At 48.3% G+C, this 25,752-nt stretch overlaps 1 protein-coding gene across 1 annotated transcript; it reads left to right on the top strand.

Moving 5' to 3' along the window:
- Positions 1–1,941: 1,941 nt before the first annotated feature.
- Positions 1,942–25,752, top strand: NECAP2 (NECAP endocytosis associated 2). Its single transcript, XM_075906408.2, has 8 exons — positions 1,942–2,181; positions 4,848–4,948; positions 7,441–7,545; positions 11,588–11,669; positions 17,373–17,481; positions 18,365–18,539; positions 21,088–21,172; positions 24,331–25,752. The coding sequence occupies exons 1-8, from the start codon at positions 2,090–2,092 to the stop codon at positions 24,377–24,379; spliced, it is 798 nt and encodes a 265-aa protein (XP_075762523.2). The 5' UTR covers positions 1,942–2,089; the 3' UTR covers positions 24,380–25,752.

Here is a 25,752-nt window from a genome sequence, read left to right as displayed (position 1 = left end):
CTAGATTAAACAAATGCATTTTTTTCAATCTTCTTTCATGTGTCACGTTTTCTAGACCTTTAATCATTGTGTTGCTCTTCTCTGGACTTACTCCAATTTGTCCCCCCATCTTTCCTGAAATGTTGTGCCTGGAACTGGACACAATTCTCCAGTTGAGGCCATATCAGCACAGAGTGCAGAAGAAATACTTTTCATGTCTTTCTTACAACATTCCTGCTAATACATCTCAAAATGTTTGCTTTTTAGCAACGGTATTGCACTGTTGACTCAGCTTTAGTTTGTGATCCACTATGACCCCCAGAACTCTTTCCACAGTACTTCTTCCTAGGCAGCCATTTCCCATTTTGTGTTTATGATTTTTCTGCCATAAGTGAAATACTTTGCATTTGTCCTTATTGAATTTCATCCATTCAAGCCATTTGTCCAGGTCATTTAAAATTTTAATCCAATCCTCCAAAACACTTGCAACCTCTCCCACCTTGGTATCCTCCGTAATCTTTATAAGCATATTACCCATGCTAAATATTTGATTAATTGAACAGAATTGGACGCAGAATTGATCTCTGCATGACCGCATTCAATATGCCATTTCAGTATGTTAATCACTGATTGCTATTCTCTGGGAATGGTTTTCCAACAGTTATTCGCCCATATTACAGTAGCTCCCTATAGATTGTAGTTCCCTAGTTTGTTCATGAGGCGGTCAAATGAGACAGGATCAAAAGCCTTACTAAAGTCAAGACACATCACAGCTACTGCTTAATTCTTTATTCCGTTGTTTCCCCAGGTACTGATGTGAGGCTGATTTTAAAAACAACAAATGATCTGGAAGCATTTTAAAGACTAACAAAACCTGTAGAGGGAATCAGGAGCGTACGTGGGCACAGCCCACTCCCCTGGGCCTAGGAAAGCTCACGATCCCATCTACGGCTGTGTCTAGACTGGCCAGTTTTTCCAGAAAATCAGCCGCTTTTCCAGAAAAACTTGCCAGCTGTCTACACTGGCCGCTTGAATTTCCGCAAAAGCACTGACGATCTCATGTAAGATTGTCAGTGCTTTTGCGGAAATACTATGCTGCTCCCGTTCGGGCAAAAGTCTTTTTCTGAAAAACTTTTGCGCAAAAGGGCCAGAGTAGACAGCAGAGATTTGTTTTCCGCAAAAAAGCCTCAAAATGGCGATCGGGGCTTTTTGCGGAAAAGCGCGTCTAGATTGGCCACGGACGCTTTTCTGCAAAAAGTGCTTTTGCGGAAAAGCGTCCTGCCAATCTAGACGCGCTTTTCCGCAAATGCTTTTAACGGAACTTTTCCGTTAAAAGCGTTTCCGTAAAGTCGTGCCAGTGTCGACGTAGCCAGGCGGTTCCGTTGGTCTGTAACGTGCTACCCGCCCCTTTGCTGGGTTTTCACTTTACCCTGCACAGACTGAGTGGGGAGCCGAGGGGCCTGCAGCTCCGGGCACCCAGCCTGCCCCGGCCTCGCCCTCCCCAGCTGGAGCCGCCTGGGCTCTGCCCCCCACGTGGCTCAGGGGCAGCCAGGCCACGGGGGGGGGGTCGGGCCGGTTTGGATCCTGCCCCGCCCCAGCGGCCACGCTCCCCCCTCCCCCTTGGCAAGGGCGGCGCAGAGCACCCTGGGATACCCCCCCCCCCGCCGGGGCGCAGCTCCTGGGGCTGCCAAGGCCTGGCAGCTCCCCCAGCGCCTCAGGCCTTGTGGGGGGGGAAGGGAGACTCCGCCATAGAGTCGGAGCGGGAGAAAGGGCATCTCCTCTTGGGACAGTCTAGCCCGCCGGATACACCATAGAGTCCGGGAAGGGGGGGGGGAGAGAGAGAGCGCCTCCCTCCCTCCCCAGCCGCTCTAGCCGGCAGGCTCCGCCATAGAGTCCGGGGGGGGGGGGAGAGAGAGAGAGCGCCTCCCTCCCTAACCGCTCTAGCCCGCCGGCTACACCATAGAGTCCGGAAAGGGGGCGAGAGAGAGCGCCTCCCCGCTCCCCAGCCGCTCTAGCCGGCAGGCTCCGCCATAGAGTTGTCTCGCGCGCCCCGCCTCTGGCGGGGCGGGGCGGCGACGAGTCCGGAAGTCCGGGTTCCTCCCCGCCGAAGATGGCGGACCCCGAGTACGAGTCGGTGCTGTGCGTGAAGCCGGAGGTGCACGTGTACCGGGTGCCGCCGCGGGCCTCCAACCGCGGGTACAGGTGAGCCGCCCCCCCCCCCGACCCCGCCGCGCCCCCCCGAGCCGGTGTCCTGGGCCGCGGCGTGGGCGGGGCCGGGGGGGGCGGTAACCCGGGTAACCCTGGTCCCCCCCCCGCCTCCTCCCGCCCGCGCTGGGCCGGGCCCCGCTCGACTCCCCGCTGGCTCCCGAGCTGCGGCGCCGCGGGGACCCCCGAGAGCGGGGAGACCGTCTGCGCCCGGGGCGGGGCCAGCGGTGACACCGCGCAGAGTCCTGGGGCACCTGGCAGGCGGGTGCGGGCTCGAGCTTTCCGGGCAGAGACCCTCTTCGTCAGATGCAGGCAAAGGGGGGGGAGGTTCAAGGAGGGGAATCCCCCCCCCCATCCTGGCCCAGGAGAGAGACGTGACACTGGCTCAGGCATAACTTCCCTGAAGCCTAGTGCTGGACCAAATGAGGAAGTTCGTGGCTCACTGAGAAAGCGGAGGCAGAGTGAAGCCCGGCAGTAGCTGAGACCCTGGGCAGTAGGGATGTACAGTCCTGTTTAATTGGATACATATATTGGAAAGCCACACGGCCACCTGTCCTGCGGCAGGCAGGGACTGCTCTGCTGGCCCCTCCGTGTGGCTGGAGCAGCCCCCCTACACATGGCAGGCGGGGAGCTGCTCCAGACTGACCCGTAAACCTCACCCATTAAAGGTTAGGCTTTCCAGTTAACTGGTTAAACTTTACATCTCTAATTGGAAGACTGGGGGGAGGGAATGGATAACAGGTAAACATATTTGCCTTGGACTTGCCCTAGATTAGCTAGCATGGCAGTGGTAGAATCAGAAGTTCCACCTGGATTGTGGTAGTCCTAACTGAATAGTTTATCCGTTAGACAGGCTGCCTCTTAATTAGGCTTTGAGTATTCAAGTCATTTTACAAGCTAAATTAATTTCTAAGAATGTCCTTTTCTCAGTGTTGTAGACTATTTTCATAGACTGATGTATAGTGTTCAGCTTTCGACACCTATCAGTTGTTTGCAGCATTCCATTTCTGGGAGGGAGAGGAGGAATGGGGATGGACAAGTCAGGTAATACATGGGCTACAAAAGTGCTGGGAAGGGAAGGGGGGGTGAAGGAGCAGGTAAGTAAATGCAGGATTCCAGTGCCCTGGTGTGCAAGACGCTCATAAGGGACAGGGGGCAGACAGGAGGGCTGCAGATTGAACCCCAGTGGTCTGCAGACTGCTGTGGCTCACTGAAGTGAAGGAGGGCCACTAATGCAGCCCACCCACCATTCCTGGTTGTGTATCCCTGGCTTACAGGGAACACTGCTCTCAGTCTGTTTCCTTGCAGCCCTTTCTGGGATTCTTCAGCTGATGTGCTTTATAGAGGTAGGTCATGTTCTCAGCTTGTAGACTGAGAGCTCTTTTAATCCAATTGTTAGAGATGGAAAAAGAAATAATTTCTATAAGTGATCAACTTGGATCCAGTCTTGATTTATGCAACAGCAATTGCAAACCACAAAAATTAGGAAAAAACTCATGGGCTATTTAGCTCTACTGTAGTATTTCGGTGTTGAGTGTTTAAGAGGGCCTAACAATAGCACTAAAATAACATCAAACTGATTGTGTTTGATCACTATATTAGGGATTCACCTACCAGACTGTGGTGGTCATGTAAAACCTGCATTGTGATCACACTATCTATTTCAGTAGGATCTTTTATACAATGTAGCCATCTGAAACCGCAAGCCTCATAACACTACCGAGAAAAATGATTTCCATTTACAAATGGGGAAGTTGAGGTACAGCAATGAAGTTAAATTTACCAGCTTTCACATGGTGTTAGGTGAAAAACCAAGAGAAGAGCTAGAATCCTGCCTGCTAATCTCTGTTCTAACTGCTAATAAACAATACTTTCTCCCCCCCAAAAGGTATCCTGCAGTACAGCTGCTTCTTTCAAAGGACTATATTTTTCAATTGTCTTAAATCCTGGTTTGGTGGACAGGCCTGCATTTCTTCTCCTTTGGCATGCTGAGGCAAGTGTCTGGGCCGAGGATGGCAGCATTAGATGGCAATGAATGCCACATCTGTCTTCCAAAGCAAAAATCAGTGCAAGTGCAATTTCAGTTGAGAGAATTAACAGAAAAATCCAAGAAGCAAGCAAACAGAAGGATCTTTCAAAAATAAATCTACATGTTAACTTGACAGTCTGGCCTGGTTTATGTAATTTTCTTGAGTCCTAGTTCTACCCTACTCCTCAGCTCTACTTCCCATTTGTTTGTTTCATTCACCTGTTATGTCATGCCATAACGATGTCCCCAATCCTCCAAGCTGCTCAATATAGGCAGAACCCCCTGGCATTCATTGGAGCCTCTGGACTGCTGACGGGGCCTGCCTGGACAGAACAGCTTGTAGGATTCAGGCTTTATATTGTTAACTTTTTGGGGCAAGGACTTTTTTCTTGTGAGTCTGCTTTAGACTGCTGCTTTAGACAGGAACTTTCTTTTCATTCTGTGTGTGCATAGCACAGCAGAGTACTGATCGCTGGTTTAGACTACTATGCAGTTGGGTAGTACAATTAATGGTAGTATAGTAAATCACTTTGTCGTGCTCTAGCGGTACTGCAGTACAAAGAATGATAATAGAGTTTAAAAACCTATGATTTGAGTTGGGTTTTTTGGTGTTAACAGTAGTTTTCTCCCACAGAGCTGCAGAGTGGCAGCTGGATCAGCCGGCATGGAGTGGCAGGCTGCGAATAACCTCCAAGGGGAAGATAGCTTTCATTAAACTGGAGGATAAGAATTCAGGTAAAGGGAAATCCATGCAGCATCTGTATGCTTTAGAGCTAGGGCTCTGCCCCCCCCCCCCCATTTCCTTCAGAAGGGGGCTCCCACCTAAGGCAGGCCTGTCCAGTGCTTTTATCAGGAATGATGTTAAAGTGAAATGTCCAGTACTGGAACCTGAAAGATCCCAGATCAGTGTTTCTTAAACATTTTAATACCAAGGAACACCAAACAATTTTTTTTATGCAGAACACTAAGGATTTTTTAGTTGAGCAAAAAAAAAAAGAAGGTCGGGGGAAAGTTATTGAGGGAAAGAAAAAAAGGTCGGGGGGAAGTTGTTGAGCAAAAAAAGAAAAAGGTTGCCTAACGGTTTAAGGATGGCCATTTTGAACTCTGTTCTCCACGGCACACCTCTGACTGCCTCGTGGCACAGTTTAAGAAACACTGTCCCAGATACATGGTTACTATAATTGGAAATTGGTCCTAGGATGTTTTTACAAACTGCCCTGCAGGTGCTAGAGAACTTCTGCAGTTTAGTTAAGTGAGTAGAAAAAACATTATTTTTTCTCCTTCAGATGTGGAAATGTTGCAAGATACTGCTAAAACCAAGTACAGGCAGTCCCCGAGTTACGCGGATCTGACTTATGTTGGATCTGCACTTACGAACGGGGTTTTTCTCGCCATGGAGGATGGGAGCAGCGGGACGCCCAGATGCGCCACGGTCCCGCCGCCCGCATCCTCTGGGGTGAGAAAAGCTGCTCTGCGTCTCCCTGGTCGGCCCCCCCAGCAGACCAGGGAGACGGGGAGCAAAGCCGCGGAGCACGCGGGCAGCGGGACCGCGGTGCATCTGGGTCCGCCGCCCACGTCTCCCTGGTCTGCTGGGGGGAGAAGCGGGGGGGCACAGCTAGTGTGCTCCCCCTTCCCCAGCAGACCAGGCTTTTCTCCGGACGCCTGTGGTAGAGCAGCTGGGGTGCTGCCGTTTGATCCCGTAGCGCTGCTCTGGGCGCTACTGGACCAACCCGGCAGCATCCCAGCTGCTCTGCCCCAGGCGTCCCCAAGTCAGCCGCTGCTGAAACTGACCAGCGCTGACTACAGGAAGCCCGAGGCAGAGTTGCTCTGCCCCGGGCTTCCTGGAATCAGCTGCTGATCAGTTTCAGCAGCAGCTGACTTGGGGATGCCTGAGGTTCTTAAGTTGAATCTGTATGTAAGAACTGGCATCCAGATTCAGCCTGTTGAAACTGATCAGCGGCTGATTCCAGGAAGCCCAGGGCAGAGCAACTCTGCCTCGGGCTTCCTGTAGTCAGCCGCTGGTCAGTTTCAGCAGCGGCTGAATCTGGATGCCAGTTCCGACTTACATACAGATTCAACTTAAGAACAAACCTACAGTCCCTATCTTGTACGTAACCCGGGGACTGCCTGTAGACTGCCTGCTGTGTTGCCTTCTTCTTTTCCATGTAACTTTTTGGGGTGCTCCTACTTGCTGTGGAGCTTTATTTTGCTGTGAGCTTTTATGCTCCTTAATCTTGTGCAGTGCTTGGATAACCGTGCAAGGGGTGACTGTGAGAGAAACTCCCTTTGGTAACAGGATTGAAGCTGCCTACTCCCTCATGTGGCAGAATGATTTCATTTGGGTGCTGAAAAGTGCTTTGAAAGCCAATAAAGAGGCTGGAAAAAAGGAAGCTTTACAGCTATCTGCCGTGTGAAATGAGCTCACAATCTCAGAAAAAGGCTGCAGGTCAACAATTGGGAAGACTCATCTGGCTGTAGCCAGGAAAGTGCCCTGAAAAGAACTCACCATCTATAGCTCTAGATCAGTATTTTCTTCCTTCCCAGAGGGGAGCTGCTAGCCTTTTGGATGGTGGATGGTACATCAGAATTTTAGCTATAGTTATGGCTGCTTATTGTAATTCTCCCATCTCCCCAGGCAGGATTCTTCATCTCTGCAGACTTCACAATGGGTGGTGGGAACTCTATGTTGCTGCCTCTGGAGCCTCATTGTTCTCCCCAAACTAAGTTCAGGTCAGAGAGCGGTTGTCACTGCCACAAATCAGAGGTCTGCCCCTTTCTCCCATTTGCCTGGCCTCACTGTTGCTGCAGCATCCTTCGTCATTCTTTCTCCCAGGATTTGTGTGGTGGTGCGTGACCATAGTACATTTCTTGAGGTTAGCCCTGTTAAGTGCATTTGTTCTGGGTCCGTAGCTGTGCTAGAAAAGTCTTGATAGCCAAGAGCCTGGATGGATCTCAGTGTGAAAGAGGAAATGTGGTCTAGTTGTTAGAACCTAGAATGAGAGGCCTTTAGATCTGGGTTTTGTCTTAGCTCTGCGTCCTGTGCAACATACCTATTTCTCCATCTCTCAAATACCTAATTCCCATCCTGGGAATAAAACCTTCCACCCAGGTCAGGGTTAATTCATGAATTTGTGTATAGAGCTATCTCTGTATGGAATGTATCCTGATGAAGAATGGGAGAGCACTGGGTTATTGAACTATTATGTGGTTCCTGCTCTTGTTTATAGGAGAACTTTTTGCCCAGGCACCTGTGGACCAGTTTCCCAGTATCGCTGTCGAAGGCGTGACAGATTCCAGCAGATATTTTGTCATCCGGATTGAAGATGAAAGTGGTATGAGCACTGTTCAGATCACTTTTCTCCTGGATATAGAGGTATATGTGTCTTAGTGGAAACCAGCTATTCCCCAGTCCATGTGAAGAGTTCTTTATTTGAAAAGAATAAATATGCATTACATCTAAATAAAAGTTCTGACAGCATCAGAATGTCCCACTTCCACATTGCTGGTACCAAACACTTTAATTTTTCATTTAGAAATGGCTTTTGATTTAGAATTTTTAAAAAAATTCTAAATCAAAAGCAATTTCTAAACGAAAAATGAATTATATATAATTAGGGTTGTTGAGCGATTTTTTTATCACATGATTAATCATGAATAATTTTTTAATCACACCTTTAAACAATAATAAAATGCCAGTGATTTAAATATTGAATGGTTTCTACATTTTCAGAAATATTTGTTTGTTACATCACAATGTAAAGTGTATAACGCTCACTATTTTTATTACAAATACAGCCGGTCCCCAACTTACGAACGGGTGATGTTCCAAACACCTGGTTGTAACTCAATTTGTTCGTGAGTCGGAAATACATGCTTTTACTTAGTCGCGCTGTTCATAAGTGCGGATGGTGCATTCGTAAGTCAGGGACTGACGTTAATGGGAGGTTGGTCGTAAGTCTGGATGGTCGTAAGTCGATGTGTTTTTAAGTCGGGGACTGGCTGTATTTGCACTATAAATAGTTTTTTCAGTTCACCTAATGCAAGTACTGTAGTGCAATCTATTTATTGTGATAGCTGAGTTCACACACATGTTGAATTAAGTACAAAAACTGTACTAAAAAATAATGTAAAACTTCAGAGTCTATCAGTCCACTCTGTCTTACTACTTGTTCAGCCAGTAGATCAGACCAACAAGTTGGCTTATATTACAGGCGACGATGCTGCCTGCTTTTTGTTTAGAGTCACCTGAAACTGAGAACATATGTTTGCATTCCATTGTTTTAGCAATCATCACAAGAGATTTATATGACAGATGTGCTAAAGATACCTACATTGCTTCATGCATCAATGACCATTCCAAGGGAGCGTGTCCATGCTGATGACAGGTTTTGCTTGGCAATGATCCAAAGCATGGCGGTTATGTTAATTTTCATCGTCTGAGTTAGATGCAAGCAGAAGGTTGATTTTCTTTCTTGGTGGTTTGGATTCTATAGTTTCTGCATAGGTGTTTTACTCTCCTATGATTTCTGAAAGCATGCTCCACATCTTGTCCTATTATGTTCTGCATGGCTCTTCAAATTTGTAGACCTTAGGTCAAGTGCTGTAGCTGTCATTGCATTTTGTCAAATCTGTAGTGAAGGTGTTCTCAAAATGAACAACATATGTTGGGTCATCATCTGAGATATATGGCAGAATGTGGGTAAAACAGAGCAGGCGACATGCAGTTCTCCCCTAAGGAGTTGAGTCACAAATGTAATTAATGCATTTTTTTAACAAGTGTCATCAGCATGGAAGTGTGTCTTCTAGAATGGTGGCCAAAGCATGAAGTGGCATATGAATGTTTAGCATATCTGGCACGTAAATGCCTTGCAATAGCATGTAAATTCCTGTTCTCATTTTCAGGTGGCGTTTTAAATAAGAAACGGGCAGCATTATCTCTTATAAATTTAAAGAAACTTGCTTGTCTTAGTAATTTGCTGAAGAAGTAGGATTGGGTGCAGTAGTAGGTCTAAAATGTTACAGTGTTTTGGTTTTGAGTGCAGTTACATAACCTTGCAACTTACTATTATAGATCCCCCACCCCCAATGAAGAGATTTGTGTGAGGTGAATTGAAAAATATTTTTTATTTTACTGTACAAATACTTGTAATAAAAATGAGCCAAATACACATTGTAGTCTGTTTTGTAATTGAAAACAATATATAAAATATAGAAAAAACATCCAAAATATTTAATAAAGTTCATTTGTATTGTTTAACAGTGTGATTAATATATTAAATTGCTATTAATGTTTTGAGTTAATCGCAAGAGTTAACCACTCTCTACAGAATACAAATCTAAATTGAAGTAGTTTTGATCAACCCAAAACATTTTTTGTTAGAACTTTCCTTTTCAGAGAATTTCAGACATTTATGCAGTTGGATCTAATTCAAAACAAAACCAAATTTCAAAAGGCTTTGTGAAATGAAGTTTCCATCCTCCCCACAGCTCTAGTCTGCACCCTGAATTTGTTTCGATTTAATTTATTACTTAAACCAGCTCTATGCTCTGCAAACTAAAACTGGTTATGTCAATTTATTTTATGCATATAAATTTACCAATAGTAGCTAATTTGATATAAGGCCAATATAAGAGTTCCCACACCTATGCTGGTTTAATGAAATCTCTTTAAAACTGCACTTTTAATTAAACGGGGACAACTTTTGTGCAGATCAGGCATAAGTCCAGTTTCCAATAGAAAGTGATACCACAGTACAAGTATTCTTGATTTGCAGTCTTAGCAGAGGGGTCAAAGCTAAAATAGGCCACAGGTCATGGGTGCGAAGAAGTGGAAGAACATAGGGAAATAAGTACTGGTGCTGGCTATACAGGATCATTTCTGTGGATAAACAAAAGATCTCCATCTCCAGTAGGAATGTTAAATTGTGATTAATCAGTTAATCGAGTTGTCGATGGAATTTCCATCGATGACTCGATTAGTCGATAAGGGGGACGCTTGCTATCCCTGTTATGGATGTGTCTTGCCACATTTCAAAAGCAGAGGCGCAGCTTCTGGTACCGGGCGTGAACTGGGACTGCTGATTCCCGGCTCGCACCCGATCTCTCCCTGCACCTCTGCCTTTCAAATGCAGTAAGAGCTCTGCAGTTTCCCCCCTTATTGACTACTCGAGTAGTCGATGGAATGCTGATTACTTGCAGTTTAACATCCATGCCTGGTCCCTTGCTGAGCCACTGCCCCTTCTTCCTCCCCCCCCCCCCCCCCCCCCCCGGCCTGCTCTCCAGCACCTGCTTCTCGCCTTTGCTGCAGGGGAAGGGACTAGTTAAGTAGTGATTCAACTACCCAATAAGCATATGCTTATCAGATAGGTGACTACTCGACTAGTCGCTTACATCCCTAGTCTCCAGGACTGTCAGCTTAACACCTTTCAGTAGCATCACATCACTTCATTTTTTTAAAATGAATTTCCTGGAACCATCTCAATGTTGGAAGATTCCAATCCCATAGCTTTTTATAACTTGAATAAACAGTGGCAGTGGTGCAGGGTGGAGAGCCTGTTTTCTCTTAGGGTGTGGGAGTTAGAGGGATTCTGGGGGGCGGGGAGTGTCAAACCGTGGAAGGGCCTGGAAGGTAAATTTGAGCTGCTGAAGAGTGTTTTCAGGGCTGAGGAGAGAGGCTTCGTTTTAACCATAAAGGAACCAAATGATGATTGATACCTAGTAGAAAGAGTGTTCTACCCTGGAGTTAAGCAAATGCAGCTTTTCAGTGAGGCCCCAAACTGCAGGTGGCTGTGGATGCCAGAAGGGGCCCAAAGAAGCATTTACTAGAGACTATGATTTTTTTTTTTTAAATTACCAGAGCACTTGGAAACACTATTTACAGACCAAGGTCTCCATTGCGCTAGGTGCGATGCAAACCCAATGGCAAAGGCCAGGGAGGGTGTGCATGTTGGACCCTGCCTCCCCTCCCCTCCCCTCCCCTCCCCTGCCTCCTTAGCCTTTGGGCAGCGGGGGGACTCTAGCCTGAGCCCACACAAGCTTGGGACATGCCTGACACTGGAAAGGTCCATCCTGAAAGCCAGCTTTTGCATCTTTGTTTGGAGTAAATTGAAAACATTGGTCAGTGTTGTGGGATGGACAGATCCACGTACCCTGTGGAGGAGAGGCTATTAGGCTGAGCAAATGTGAGGTCTAGGACAAGCAATAGAACTCACCTATTAAATAGGCTCTCTTGAGTCCTGAGAGAGTGGCAGAGCTATGAAATGTGTGAAACCAACAGGCAGGGAGAGCGAGCGTCTCCTTTTCACTTGCTGGCTGAGCTGTGGAGGGCTACTACTTCGTTACTTAACCGAGCATTTGCTCTCCTTTGTTTCCCAGGACGTCGTGCCTTTATTGGGGTTGGATTTGTAGACCGAGGGGATGCTTTTGACTTCAACGTAGCCATTCAAGACCACTTTAAGTGAGTTTTCTTCTCTCCCTTTGCTCTGTGGGCAGGGTCCTTTCTGTGGCATTTGCACAAGCCTGTGTTCGCTGAAACTGCCGCAGTTGCAAGCTGTTTGCTTTTGATGCAGTGGGGAGGGGAGGCATGGTAAGGGGAGTGTTATGGGGCAGATGTGTCTTTTTGAGCGAGTTCAGTTCTCTTCTTTCTACTGGTAAAAAAACAATTGTGGAATATTTTTGTCTTGCAAAAATTTCCCAAGCCCCCAGTGGAGGGAGTAGGGATATACATGCGGGCCCAGCAAAGGAATGCATGCAGGTCCAAATGAGGGTATGTCTACACTTGCACCCTCTTTTGAGAGAGGGATGCAAATGAAGACATTCGAAATTGCAAATGAAGCTGGGATTTAAATATCTCGTGCTTCATTTGCATATTCATGCTATGGCGCTATTTCGAAATAGCACTATTTCGAAATAACAGATGCGGTTATTTTGAGAGAAGGGTTTTCTCTCAAAATAACTGCATCCTTAACAGTGACTGTTATTTTGAAATAGCGCCATAACGTGAATATGCAAATGAAGCACGGGATATTTAAATCCCGGCTTCATTTGCAATTTCGAATGTCTTCATTTGCATCCCTCTCTCGAAAGAGGGTGCAAGTGTAGACATACCCTGAGTTCCTCCAGGGTTGCTGTTTCTCCTTTGCTTCCTCCATGTTGCTGGTTGCCATTTTTGTCCCATGGCCAGAAGAATGGGCGAGAGCTGCCTCTGAGATGCTTGGCTGCAGCTCTCTCAACTCGCAGAAAATGAGTCTGTTCTCTAGCCTAGGAAGGTTATTCCTTCCTGCCCTGCGGGCCTGTCATTGAGCAAAGCAGTGCAAAAGTGACTGGACATCTGTCCCTTGCAGGCTTCGGAGATGCTGGCTCATTCAGTTGGGCTGCTGTCACTTTGAATAGCAGGAGCAGCTTTCTCTGTGCTGCTTCACTGCAGCTGGCTAGTCCTCAGGCTACACAAGCACATTGAAAGAGCCACTACTGCACTCGGGCATGCTTTTAAAGTGAACTTGGTAACAAATTCCCATCAACAGCATGCTGGTTTTTAGCACCCTTCGCTGCCTGTTACCACGAGCATCCACTGGAGTACAGGCAGTCCCCGACTTACGCGGATCCGACTTAAGTCGGATCCGCACTTACGAACGGAGCTTTCTCGCCCCGGAAGTCGGGGCGAGAAAGCCCCGTTCGTAAGCTGCTCCGGTGCCCCTGGTCTGCTGGAGACCGTCTCCAGCAGACCAGGGGCACCGGGCGGGTTCCCGCGCTTCTGAGGCTTTGCCAGAGCAAAGCCTCGGAAGCGCGGGAACCGCTGCTGCTGCCACTTGGGTGCCGGTGCCTGTGGTCTGCTGGGGACCGTCCCCAGCAGACCACAGGCACCGGGACACAAGCGGCAGCAGCGGGCGGGCTCCTGCGCTTCTGAGGCTTTGCCAGAGCAAAGCCTCAGAAGCGCGGGAACCCCCGCTGCTGCCGCATGAGACCCGGTGCCTGTGGTCTGCTGGGGACGGTCCCCAGCAGACCACAGGCACCCGGACTGAAGCCGCAGCCGCGGGGGGGTCCCGCGCCTCTGAGGCTTTGCCAGAGCAAAGCCTCAGAGGCGCGGCACCCCGCTGCCGCTGCGGCTCTGCTCCCCGTGTCCCTGGTCTGTTGGGGGGGGGGGGGGCGCAGCTAGTGTGCTCCCCCCCCCCCCAGCAGACCAGGCTTTTGTTTTGGACTCTGGGGCAGAGCAGCTGGGGCGCTGCCGATTGGTCCTGCAGCGCCCGTGGGCGCTACTGGACCAACCCGGCAGCACCCCAGCTGCTCTGCCCCAGGTCCTGATTCAGCTGCTGCTGGTCAGTTTCAGCAGCGGCTGAATCAGGACGTCTGGGGCAGAGCAGATGGGGTGCTGCTGGGTTGGTCCAGTAGCACCCCAGCTGCTCTGCCCCAGGCGTCCCCAAGTCAGCTTCTGCTGAAACTGACCAGCGCTGACTACAGGAAGCCCCAGGCAGAGTTGCTCTGCCCCGGGCTTCCTGGAATCAGCTGCTGATCAGTTTCAGCAGCAGCTGACTTGGGGACGCCTGGGGTTCTTAAGTTGATTCTGTATGTAAGTCAGAACTGGCGGTCAGTTTCAGCAGTGTCTGAATCTGGACGCCAGTTCCGACTTACATACAGATTCAACTTAAGAACAAACCTACAGTCCCTATCTTGTACGTAACCCGGGGACTGCCTGTACAGTAATTCCTCATTTATCACATTTTCGTGATAGCACGATTTTTTTTTAGGGAGCATTTTTTGAATTACGTGACCATCCCTGGAACAACATGATTTCTCCAGCCGGCCTGTTGCTGGCGGTTGTGCGGGGCTTCCCCCGCCTCCCTGCAAAGTGGCGGAGGGTTTGCTGCTCGCCGGGCCGTTCCCTGCGGACTCCCCCTCGCCGGACGCCTTGCCCCCTCTCCTCTGCTCCTGCTTGCAGGCCAGCAGCTGGGCTTCCCCAGGTAGCTCATTGCCAGCGGCTGCGCGGGGCTTCCCCCGCCTCCCTACAAAGTGGTGGAGGGTTCGCCGCTCGCCACGCCGTTCCCCAGCGACCCCCTCCTCGCCGGACACAGTGCGGGTCCTGGTAGACCCATCACAGGGGCATACTCCCAACCCAGTCCCCCTCCCCTTCCCTTCCCCAGAGCCAAACACCACCCCTCCCAGCTGTAACCCAGTCACCTTTCTCCCCCAACCTTGTCCCGGTCCCAACAGACGCCACCGCTTGAAACGCAACCCCCACCTTTTCCTTTATTTTCAATGGGAAAATGGACTCCGCATAACACGTTTTCACTTAACACGATCAATTTCTGAAACATCTATAGTGTTAAATGAGGAATTACTGTATCCACTGACCTGCCTTCAGGAATCCATGTCAGATTTGTTTAGAAACAACTCAAAATGGCCTGCCTGAGTGCCAGTCTCAGGGCAGACTGTCAAAAAGCAAGGCAGAGACTTCACAGTGGTGGCATGTTCTGTAATTAGATTTCAGCAAGCCAGTAACGCGTGTGAACTGCTGAAACACAATAGTAGTCTTACCAGGGAGTCCTGCACCGTCCCCTTGGGCACTCCAGTCTGTCTTGCCACCCAGGCAAGCTGGACTTAGTGACAGCTGGTTGCTGTATGTCAAAGATCACGAAAGATTCAAGTTGCTTCCAGTCCCAAGAGACCAGTTGCGTACCCCAGGTCAATTTGTACCTCCAGTCTCACACCAAAATCAACATTTGTAGCCAGTCTTACGGTAAACTAAGGAGTTATTAACTAGGAAAAAGAAATGCGTTATTTACAGCATGTTTGACACAGAGGAGTTAGTCTGTGGCTCTAAAAGGTGACAGAGTTGTAATATTGGATCAGCATTGAATGTCTTTTAGGGCTTATCCAGTTTGACTCTAGGGCTATGTCTACACTATGGGGGGTTTCTGGGATATTGGAAGTATCCCAGAAAAACTTTGCCACGTGCAGGGAACGCGTCTGCTCTTCCGCTCTTCTGCCTTTTTCCGATACATCAGTGTAGTGTAGACATAGCTTAGGAAACTCTTGCTTCTGTTTCCTAGCTCCGACGCTGTGAGAGTCAGAATATTTTCTTGTATCCATGTTTTATCCTCTTCCAACTTAATGGGCTGAGTTTCCTTGTACATAGCACCTTCATGGGTATGAGAGAGGCCATTTAAAAAGTCTTTATATTGTGATGGTCCACAATGGCTCATGTAGATTTGATAGTCCTTGTTGATGGGCAGGGGCCATTCCTATGGACTGGGTTCACAAGTTCAGAGCTGGCATTTTTTACAGTTAAAAGCAAACTTTTCATCACCTTATAGCCGCGGTCCCCAACACTGTGCCCACGGGGGCATTTGTGTGCGCCCGCCAAGTGCTCGGAGCTGGCCTGGCCCCAGGCATGTAGTGCATGCATGATGCCGGAGCCGGCCCTGGGCACATGGCGCACAGTGAGCGCCGGCCGCGGATTGGACGCCCGGGCTCTGGGTGCGCGGCGCTTGCGGGGGGAGAGCGCCGGCCCCGGGCGCGCAAGTGTCCCCGCCCCCTGGCACCCGGCAACCTCAAATGGTTGGGGACCACTGCCTTATAGCATGGGATATAGACGTTACAAGGGAAATGAATGTGTGCTGCAGCTACAGGCATTGCATACAGGGAAACACCTTTCTTACGAGTTACACTTGTCTTGAACAATACTGACCTACACATGAACTGGTCTGATTTCCAGCTGTGAGCGCACAGCTGACACCACATTCTTACCAGCAGCACAGCTCCAACTGAGGATTTATAAAAATAAGTTCTTATAAAACATGGTGATTAAGCTGAAAACACACATAGCATAAGTAGGTTGCTTTGAGCAAATATGTTTCCCCTGCCAAGTATGCTTTTGACCAGTGTAGCGTTAATAGCAGAGCTGATTGAATAATGGAGTTTTGTTTTGGTTCAGTGACCAAACCTTTTGGTAACCGGGTTTGGTTCTTTAAAGGATTTGAAACCACAGACAGAGGAATACTTCTTTTTAGGGTTAAACAAAAATGTTTATTTTCTATTAACTTTTATAATTAATTTATCTTTTAAATCAATTCATTATCTTTGATTCTTTTAAGATAGTATAACATACACATAAAAAAGTAGAACAGTACAGTTAAAAAACAAGAAATAATAACTCCTCCTACAACTATACTCTCCAGATTTACCTTTGAATAGTTTGTGGAGTTATCAAATATATATTACTCACATTAAGACAGATAGAAGCATTGTTTAGATTCAGGAAATATTCTTTTCTTGGTCTTTTCTTTTGGATTTTTTCGTTGCAACTTACAACCGGTGTTCCCCTTTCGGAGCTTTTGTGCAGCAGCGAGATTCAGTGCCTGGAAAGAAACGACTTGGTTGATCAGACCTGGCTTTTTGGAAAAAACCAAGGGATTGGAATTAAATTGGTTTCAAGCTAAAAATTATTTTTTTTCTCTCACAGAAACAAAAAATGTGTTAGGGATGTGAAAGGTTAACTGGTAAGCATCATGCTTAACGAGTGATGCTTCCCAGTCTGGTTAACCGGTGGAGACTGGAGCAGCCCCCCCTGCCTACCATGGGCAAGGGGCCTGCCATGGACAGGGGCTGTGCTGGGCATCCGGAGCAGCCCCTGTCTACGATGGGCCTAGGCACAGCAGGAGCAGCCCCTGTCTGCGGTGGTGGACCGCTCCAGCCGAGTGGGGCTTCAGCCCATTAAATTTCATGTTTAACCGATTAGCCAATGACACAGAATTTTATATCATCGTTGTCTATTCGCAGCAACAATTTTAAAAGCATCTGTTTTGATTGTTTTTCCAGACAAATTGTTTTGCTGTTTCCAGAATGTTTGTTTTCATATTTTTGTTGGCAGAAACACTGCTGAATTTGACAAATAGCTTTTGTGTCCCAAGATGCATTATTTGGCAAATAGTCGACATTTTGTCCAGCTCTAATTGATGGCCCAAAAGTAAAACTGGCTCTGCTGATTTTAATTATCTGGGCCCAGAGGAATGGGGGAAAAAACCCAAACTGGCTTTTAAAAATTCATTCAGACTGTGCTGGTAATGTTAAAAAAGCACCTTGTTTCCAATATGGATTTTAAATGGACTGCATTCCTTGTAGCAGGCTCTGCCCTTGTTTTACACCTTTCATTTTCCCCATACAGATGGGTTAAACAGCAGTGCGAGCTTGCAAAACAAGCCCAGAACCCAGACCAGGGACCCAAACTAGACCTGGGTTTCAAGGAGGGACAGACCATCAAACTGAACATTGCGGTGAGGTGCTTTTCTTGGTTAATTTGCTGCTTTCATCACGTAAAACTTCCCCTGAACTCTTCTTAGAGGCAATCCCAGCGTTCAGCTTGCCACATATAGTTTCATTGTCACCATTACAGGTGCGTATGGCTGACACACCGGGTACCAGCCCTGCAGCTCTGCAAAATCAGATAGTTATTGGTGCATAGCACCTTCATGGGTATGAGAGATTACTACGGGGCATAGTAATTTTGATGACATTGTAACAGTGGGGTGACATTCTGGGAAAACTCCAGAAACCCTGTACCCCGTCACGCCAACTTGTAAGATGGGTTTAAAAAAGGAGCAGTGTAGACCAAACCATCTCCCCGCTTCCTTCTGCTCAATTCAGTTTCTGTAATGGGCAAACTGTGATTTGCTTTAGCTAGTGGAGGCAGCTAACGCCTTCAGCCCTCTCGCCTTCCCCACTCTCTGGGGTCTGTGGCTGAGCTGCAGCGAGGAAGCAGTGGTTTCTTCTAGGAAATCCAGTTGCAGGAGGAATGCTGCCGTAATGCATCAGTCAGGGTGTGTCCCTTGTGTCCCCCTCTGCACAAAGCATGGGAATCTGTGACCGCTCCCAGCTATGGAGCTGGGCTCTGGCTCAAGCTATAGTGGCTCATGCATTCAGCTCTGGAGGTTCCTGGTTCAGTCCATGGCGGTGGCCAAGATGGCCATGCCGCTTGAAAAGGAAGCTGCTTCTCTCCTGCCCCAGCCTGTTGTGTTCAGCAATATAAAAGAATCAGCTGACCCAAGTGACTTCCCTTGAGCAATAGCAACTGGAGACTGTTGTGCCAAAGCCAGGTCTTATGCTCACAGCAGCTGCATTTAGGCTGACGTTACAAATGTGTTTTTAATTTCCTTTTAGAACATGAAGAAAAAGGAAGGAGCCGCAGTGAGCAGCAAACTGCGCCCTGCAGGACCTGGGGGCCTCAGCCTGCTCCCACCCCCTCCTGGAGGGAGATCTGCTCTAATCCCCCCTCCTGGGGAGCAGCTTCCATCATTCCCTATGAACTCCCAGCCAACAAGTGCTACTAACACAGGTCTCTGTTCTTGGGCAAGCTTAATTTCGTTTTAGGTCTGGCTATCCCTACCAATGCTTCCTAACCTGTGTCCATTACCATGGTATGAGAGAGCTTCTCTAGGCATTTCTACGGCTCTTCTCCGCACGGGGTGAGAGACATCAGCATTAGCAAGACAGATCTGTTCCTTGTAAGCCAGTTCCCTGCAAGCAACTGGTTTGATATCGTTACTATGCTGTTTAGAAAGATGTTTGTTTAGGCAGGCGCCTTGTGGTGTGAACATGGCCAGATGTGGGACCAGGCTGGGAAGTTTGTCCAGAGAACTCACTGGATCCTACACCTTTCCCCAGCCTCACAGGATGCAGACTCGCCTCTGGCAGCCGCAGCATCCCAAACGAGTGTAGCACATGGTGAGGAACAGAGAGAAAAGACTGCCCCTCAGATAACTCAAACCTGGGCCCTTCAGGGCTTTGAAGATGAGAACAAAGGCCTGGAACTAGTTCTAGAACTCAGTCCACAGCACTTGTGTTGGCGCTGTTAACACGATTAAAGGGTGAGCTGCTTATCTGCTGCCTCATGCAGTTATCTGCCCTCCCCATCCCCAGGCGACGTGAACTGCAGTAGTCTAGTGCTGCCGTGATACATCCACTGAGCACGCCACAAAAACGAGTCCTGTGGCACCTTGAAGACTAACAGATTTATTTGGACATAAGCTTTGGTAGGCGGGAGCCCACCTCATCAGACCTATCTTGCATCTGACAAAGTGGGTTTTACCCATGGAAGTTTATGCCTAAATAAATCTGTTAGTATTTAAGGTGCCACAGGTTGCCTTGTGTTTGCAGATACCAACACAGCTACCCCTCTGGTATTGGTCACTCGAGAGTTGTGGGGGACTGAGTGGCTACAAACCCTTTTGAGGAATCTTTAGCAGGGTTCAACAGAACCTGAAAAGTTGGCTGGTTGTGCAGGTAGAATCTAGGTCTGGAAGAGACCCCTGGAGACATCGAGTCCAGCCCCTGCCCAACGCAGGACCAATCCCAACTAAATCATCCCAGCCAGGGCTTTGTTTAGCGGGGATTTACACACTTCTAGGGATGGAGATTCCACCACCTCCCTAGGGAACCCATCCCAGTGCTTTCCCACCCTCTCAGGGAAATATTGAAGCAGACCAAAGAGAGGTTGCTTGCAGGGAACTGACGTGGCTAATTTGATCAAGTAGATCTGATACAACCAGATGATTTGAATTGTCATTGCTCAGCAGTCGCACTGGTGAATGAGAGCCAGATAGACTAGCCAGCCTCACTCTCATCATGGCAGAAGTTAGCATAAAACTCAGACCTCTTTCCCTCCAGCTTTGCAGCCTCCATTTAGCACAGTGACAAAAGGGAGACTGAAGCATCAGCATGAGGGCTAACAGGGTTTCAGACCTGGCCTTAAGCAAACCCATGTGGCTTCTGATCGTCCCTCCTCCTGGCTTTCATTTGCATGGATTATAAACATCACTCCCCTTGGTAACTCCTGCACATACCTTGATATGGCAGGCGTATCTCTTGGTTTCTAGAGACCAGCTGTTCGTGTCCATGTGGTACCTTCTGCCACCCAGCCAAGGCGCTAGTTAAATCTTAATTTAACAATTCCAAGGGAATTGTTCAGGTAGGAGCCATGTGTTCACTTGGATTGGTGCAGCTGTGTGCACAGAGCAGGCTTGAGAGACAAAGCTCCGTGAAGTTAAACAACGTGTTAATTTCACTTCTCCTGTTCCTTCTGTGGAGCACTAACTCTGAGCCTGGACCCTGGGATTCTTTTTGTGGCAGTGCCAAGCTCCTGTGATCACTTTGTAGGTGTGGAAAGACTTATGAATGATCCCTAGCTCTTAGCTAGTGCTTGTTATCAGTAGATCTCAGTGCTTCCCCAGTTTACAGAAGAGGAAACTGAGGCATGGACTTGCCCAAAGTCACTCAGCAGGCTAGTAGCAGAACTGGGAGTGGAACCCAGGTGTCTGCATGATCAGGCTGCTCAGAATTCTGGCTCGTTCAGGCAGCACGTTGAGTCTGTGATCGTAAGAGTTCAGCCTGGCAGGTGCCTTGAGTGTAATCTGTGAGGCTAGAAACATCTATTGTGTCTGGAGACCAAGGCAAAAATTGTGACCCTACAACCCACCTCCCCATGATGCCATTTGTAATGTCACTTTTCACAGGGGGTGTTAAACGTAACCTGGCCTCATTGCATTAGGCTTTGGCTAGAGCCATCAGTCTCCGCCATCCTAGCCCACCTGTGCTGCTGCTTGGTCTGCCATAGAGACCTCTAAGAGATGCTTTGAGCAGCTTTTCTCTCAAGCCAGAAGTTGCACCAGGTCAGCTAATTGGCTTATGAAACAATCTAGTGAAGGCAGTGAAACTAGCGGGGTGGACCGTTGGATAGGTTAAATTTGGGGTGTATTGGTTTTACCGATCAAGATGTGGTGTCTTTCTGGGGCTATAAGGAACTGGGGTTGGTGGGAAATAACTGATGAGGGTGAAATCTGATCTTCTTTTCTTTTCCTTCCTTTGAATTCCTTGGATGCCGTTAGATGCCGCTTTGCCTTGGCCACAACCTGGTGGTGCCACCGCAGCTGCCAGCGCTGATATCTGGGGAGACTTTGCCAAAGCGTCAGGGTGAGGCCATTTCCTGGTGTGTGTGTGGCTGAGTGCGCAGGGATGGCTTTGTGGGTGGGCACAGATCCTGCAAATCTCCATCACCACTGGACAGTGCAGCCCTGACGGTGACAGGGCTCCACATGGCTCCCTCTGAACTAGAATCATAGAATTATAGAATCCTACAGCTGGAACGGACCTTGAGAGGTCATCGAGTCCAGTCCAGTCCCCTGCCCTCACGGCAGCACCAAGCACTGTCTAGAGCAGTGTTTCTCAACCAGTGGAACTGGTACCCTTAGAGGTACTCAAGAGAAGTCTGGGGGGTACGTCAACACAACTGATATTTGGAGAGAACTGAATTTTTGTTTCAAGTTTTTTACAGTGCTGCTTTATTTTTCTACTTTTTACACCCAAAAATGTCATCACCCGCCCGGCTACAATTAAGTTGTTTAAACAAATGTGTTGCAATTGTAGAAAAAATACGTTGTGTATCTGAAAACTGTAGGTACTGGGGGTACTTATCTTTTTTTTTTTTAAATTAAAGGGGTACTTTATTTAAAAAAAAAAAATTGACACAGACTGGTTTAGACCACCCTTGACAGGTGTCTGTCTAACCTGCTCTTAAATATCTCCGGTGATGGAGATTCCACAACTCCCCCAGGCAATTTATTTCAGTGTTTAACCACCCTGACAGGCAGGACATTTTTCCTAATGTCCAACCTAAACCTCCTTTGCCGCAGTTTAAGCCCATTGCTTCTTGTCCTGTCGTCAGAGGCCACGGAGAACAATTTTTCTCCCTCCTCCTTGTAACACCCTGTCATGGCTCCTTCCCCACTCTGGCAGAAGTGGGGGCCAGCAAAAGTACCCCATAACCTTATCTACCAGGCTTCGGTATAAAACTTCCCCCGACAATCTTAACAACCTAGATTTTGGGAATAAAATCTCCGCTGCCACCACCCAAATATGCTAAAGAAATCAGGGAGAGACTACAGGCAGTCCCCGGGTTACATGGATCCGACTTACATTGGATCCCTACTTACAAACGGGGTGAGGCCCCGCACTAGCTGCTTCCCCCCAGCAGACCAGGGAGACACGGAGCGGCTTTTCTCAGCAGACACCTCAGCTTGAGAATAAAGGACTGAGGGAAGTGAGGTGTGGGAGAATAAAACTGAGGTCTGGAGAAATGTTTGGCTAGAGTTTCCCCTACAATATGTACCAGTTCCGACTTACATACAAATTCAACTTAAGAACACATCTACAGTCCCTATCTTGTACGTAACCTGGGGACTGCCTGTACTTAGGAAATCTCACCCCTAAAGTACAAACCAGGACACACAAATTAACCAATACCAGGTTAATAAAAAGAAAAGAGAGAACTTTTATTTTCACCACAATATTCCTGTTGCAAGCATAATAACTAGATGGAAAAGTAACAAAATAATATACTCAGGGAGAAACTCCATGGGCCGAGAACTTAGTCACAAAGGAAAGCCAAAACATCAGATCCCATACCCAAACTATAAAATAACAAAACCTAACGGATTTATCTAAACTTTACCCTACTTACAAAAAGTGAAGAATTGTTTCTTGGAGTGAGACACATGTCTGTCTCCCTCAGTAGCTGGATGGAACTCCCAGGACCAAGGCGAGAAACCCAAAAATTCCTTTGCCCTACTTTGAGATTCCTACCTACATTCTTATTGGCTAACTCTACCTGATTTAGGTATAGTTAACCCTTTAGTCCCCAGGCTGCTGGCTGACCCTCATGATCATGACACACCCTTTCAGATGCTTGAGATTAGACGAGCATCCTTCCAGGATGAGGCGGGTGGCCTGGATCTTTTGAGGACTCGTCCATTAGAAACTGGACTGAGTACCCTGTATTTGCAGGTGTTCTGTATTGTCCCTTAACATCCCTGTTGAGCTGTCACTATTAGCAAGCCATTAACAGCTTGAGCAGGCACCCGGAACATCTTACCCACAGGCTTGTGTTCGCTAACAAGAAAAGGTGTGTTTGCCCCGCACAGCCATCCTTCTGGGAGAACAGGAGACATGGCACTGTAGGTACTGCAAGGTAAAGTAGGTGATGTCACGTGTAGTGTGATGTCACGTGTAGTGTAACTGGATTGTTGTGCAACAGCATGAAATCTTATCATTTGCACGACTATTCGATAGTCCCTGGGGTGGGGCCAGCAGCCAATATGCTTCTAGCTCCACTCTCGGGGAGACCCCTACCGCTCCTGCAGGGTGGCAGGTGGGAGCCAGCCCGTGAGGGGAGCCTGTTTAAAAACCAGCTCCCCGTGCAGACCAGCTGCCAGCCACCCCGTGCAGCTGCCTCTGATACAGAGGCAGCAGCGCAGGGTTGTAGCAGCCCTGTCCACAGGGGGTCTGACTCCCCGCAGACAGATACTCTCTGCCTTCCCCAAGGCTTATCGGTTAATCGTGTAGTGGCGTACACGTTGACATCTCTAGTTAACACCTGGTGTGGAGGAGAGCTGACTGTGCCTAGCTTCCTCTGGAAAGCATAAGTGCCTTGTCTCTAGCTACCACACCTTTTGCAGCACTGGAGAGGATGCCCGAGTGTGAGCTAAGGGACTGTCTTCACTGCAGTTAGCCTGGGTGACAGGCAACTGGGTTAGCATAGCCCAGGTGTAAGCGGCCACAGTCAAGTTCCTCTGTGTTCCCTTGTGGGTGTTGCTAAAGCTTCTGGGGTCAGGTGCCATTGTCTTTTGCTGAGCGTCTCTGAGATTCCTTCCCGGGGAATTGTGGGAGACCTTGTCTGTCCGATTGTCCCAGGAGACTCTTGCAGTGGCACTGGAGGAGTTAGCCTGCATCCTTACTGCAGAGTGGGGGGGATCCTCAGCTCTAGAGGACACCGCACCTACGCTCCAATTCTCACCCACAGCCTAGCCAGCTAGCCCAGATTTAAAGCCCAACAAAAATGGGTGAGCAGGCTTTGTAGGTGGGTGGGAGATTGTGGCAGCACCTTAGTAAGAGCCCGAGGTAACTGCAGTGAGGACAGCCCCTAGGAGGGGGGCTTGGTTTTGGTCTTTAGAATATATGGCAGTTTGGCCAAGGCCCATGGGGCTGGTCTGCTCAACCAGCCCTTCAAAAGGCAGCTCTCCGCTCTAGGCCAAACCACCCTCAACATCTCAATGCAGGGTTTTGTTTTCTTCCAGGTCGGCAGCTGCCCAGAATCAGCAGAGCACGGGCTGGGTTCAGTTCTAAACCCAACACCCTCTGCTTTTCTCTTCACTATGGACCAAAGCCTGGGGCGAATCCGTTCCGCACCCTACGCTCAGAGCTAACAGGCCCCTTTGTGAGACTCAGTCCATGACTGGTCGTAGCCTTTGTCGCTTTCTTGGCCATTACAAGGAAAGGGCGGCAGCTATGCAAAAGCCAAGAAGTGCCTTGTGACAGCAGCGTGGAAATAAGTCCCCCAGCTCTGGGGAGCATGGGAGAGTGGTGCCTTAAATTCTGAGCTCCCATCAGAAACCAGTGGCTGGGGCTCTTAATTCTGCTCTGAGATCACAGCGAACCTCAGAGGACTATAAATCAGGGGGAGGGGGATGCAATCGTCCCTCTCCTTTTCGAAACCAGCACGCTGCGGCGTTGACAGATTTCCAGCAACAATGCTTTGAGTGTCTCTTCTCCCTCCCTCCCCTTATTTGCACCCTATGGACTAATGTAACTGAGGCCAGCCAAAGACTGTCAACTTGGTCTGGGCCCCTCTGACCAACAGATGCTTTATTAATGAGCTCGTGGGGAGCGAGGGGCAGTATCAGAAGAGTCCAGCTTGGATTAAAACTTTTTGCCTTGGATCTCTGATGAGCTAACGGGCTAGGCAGTAGAGGTGGAAGCATGTGCAGCAGGGGATCTGAAAGGGTAGCAGCTGGCCTCCTCTGCCCTGGCAGCTGTTCTGGGACACTTCCCCCCTTGAACAGTGCGTTGTTGGAGTGATGGTGGAAGGATGGTGGAATTGATCTCATGCCCTTAATCCTGCCAAGCGTGTCCTTGCCAAGACTTGTCAACGGCAGATTGTTGTGCTGCCGTGCCGCTTCCTGAAAGGTGCTAACATCCAGCCTGCAAGCTTCTGAGCACTTGGATGAGCTACAGTAGGTAAGGTGATAGGAAGAAGCTGTTACCTGGACTGCTCTGCTTCATTAGCTGCATCTGAGCAAAACTCTGAAATTCCATAGGAGAGAGATTCTTTTGTCTCAGAGATTTTAAGTCCCTGTCATAGCGAGATGCAATGAAGGCCAGCGCTGTGCCGCCTTTTTATGGAGCGGGGCTTACGATTTCTCTCTCTTTTTCTTTTCTTTTTTTGTTTGTTTTTGTTTTAAAAAAATATTTTCTTATCTATTTATTTCGAGGTGAAGGCCTTTAACAGTATGAAGTCCTGGCATTTTTTGTAAGTGTTCCAAGCTTTGTCTTTTTTTATTTCCAACTGGATGATGAAGACTTGATTTCTGGTATTTAAAAATAAAATCTGGAGAATGTTTAATTCTTGTGCCTTTTTGAGCCCACTGGAAGAGCACCCAGGAAAAATAGGTGGGAAACATAACATGTTAAATTAACAATAAAATTATGTTTGGAGGGTA

The sequence above is a fragment of the Pelodiscus sinensis genome, chromosome 24 (genome assembly GCF_052426305.1).
Source record: "Pelodiscus sinensis isolate ZL-2025 chromosome 24, ASM5242630v1, whole genome shotgun sequence".
Lineage (NCBI taxonomy): Eukaryota > Metazoa > Chordata > Testudines > Trionychidae > Pelodiscus > Pelodiscus sinensis.
Note: the sequence above shows the minus strand (reverse complement) of the source record. Positions and strands in the feature narration are given on the sequence as shown.

Coding starts and splice junctions, on each gene's coding strand:
- NECAP2 (XM_075906408.2), top strand. CDS start 2,090: ATGGCGGACCCCGAGTACGAGTCGGTGCTGTGCGTGAAGCCGGAGGTG. Junction 2,182..4,847: donor GCCTCCAACCGCGGGTACAG/GTGAGCCGCCCC, acceptor TTTCTCCCACAG/AGCTGCAGAGTGGCAGCTGG. Junction 4,949..7,440: donor ACTGGAGGATAAGAATTCAG/GTAAAGGGAAAT, acceptor TCTTGTTTATAG/GAGAACTTTTTGCCCAGGCA.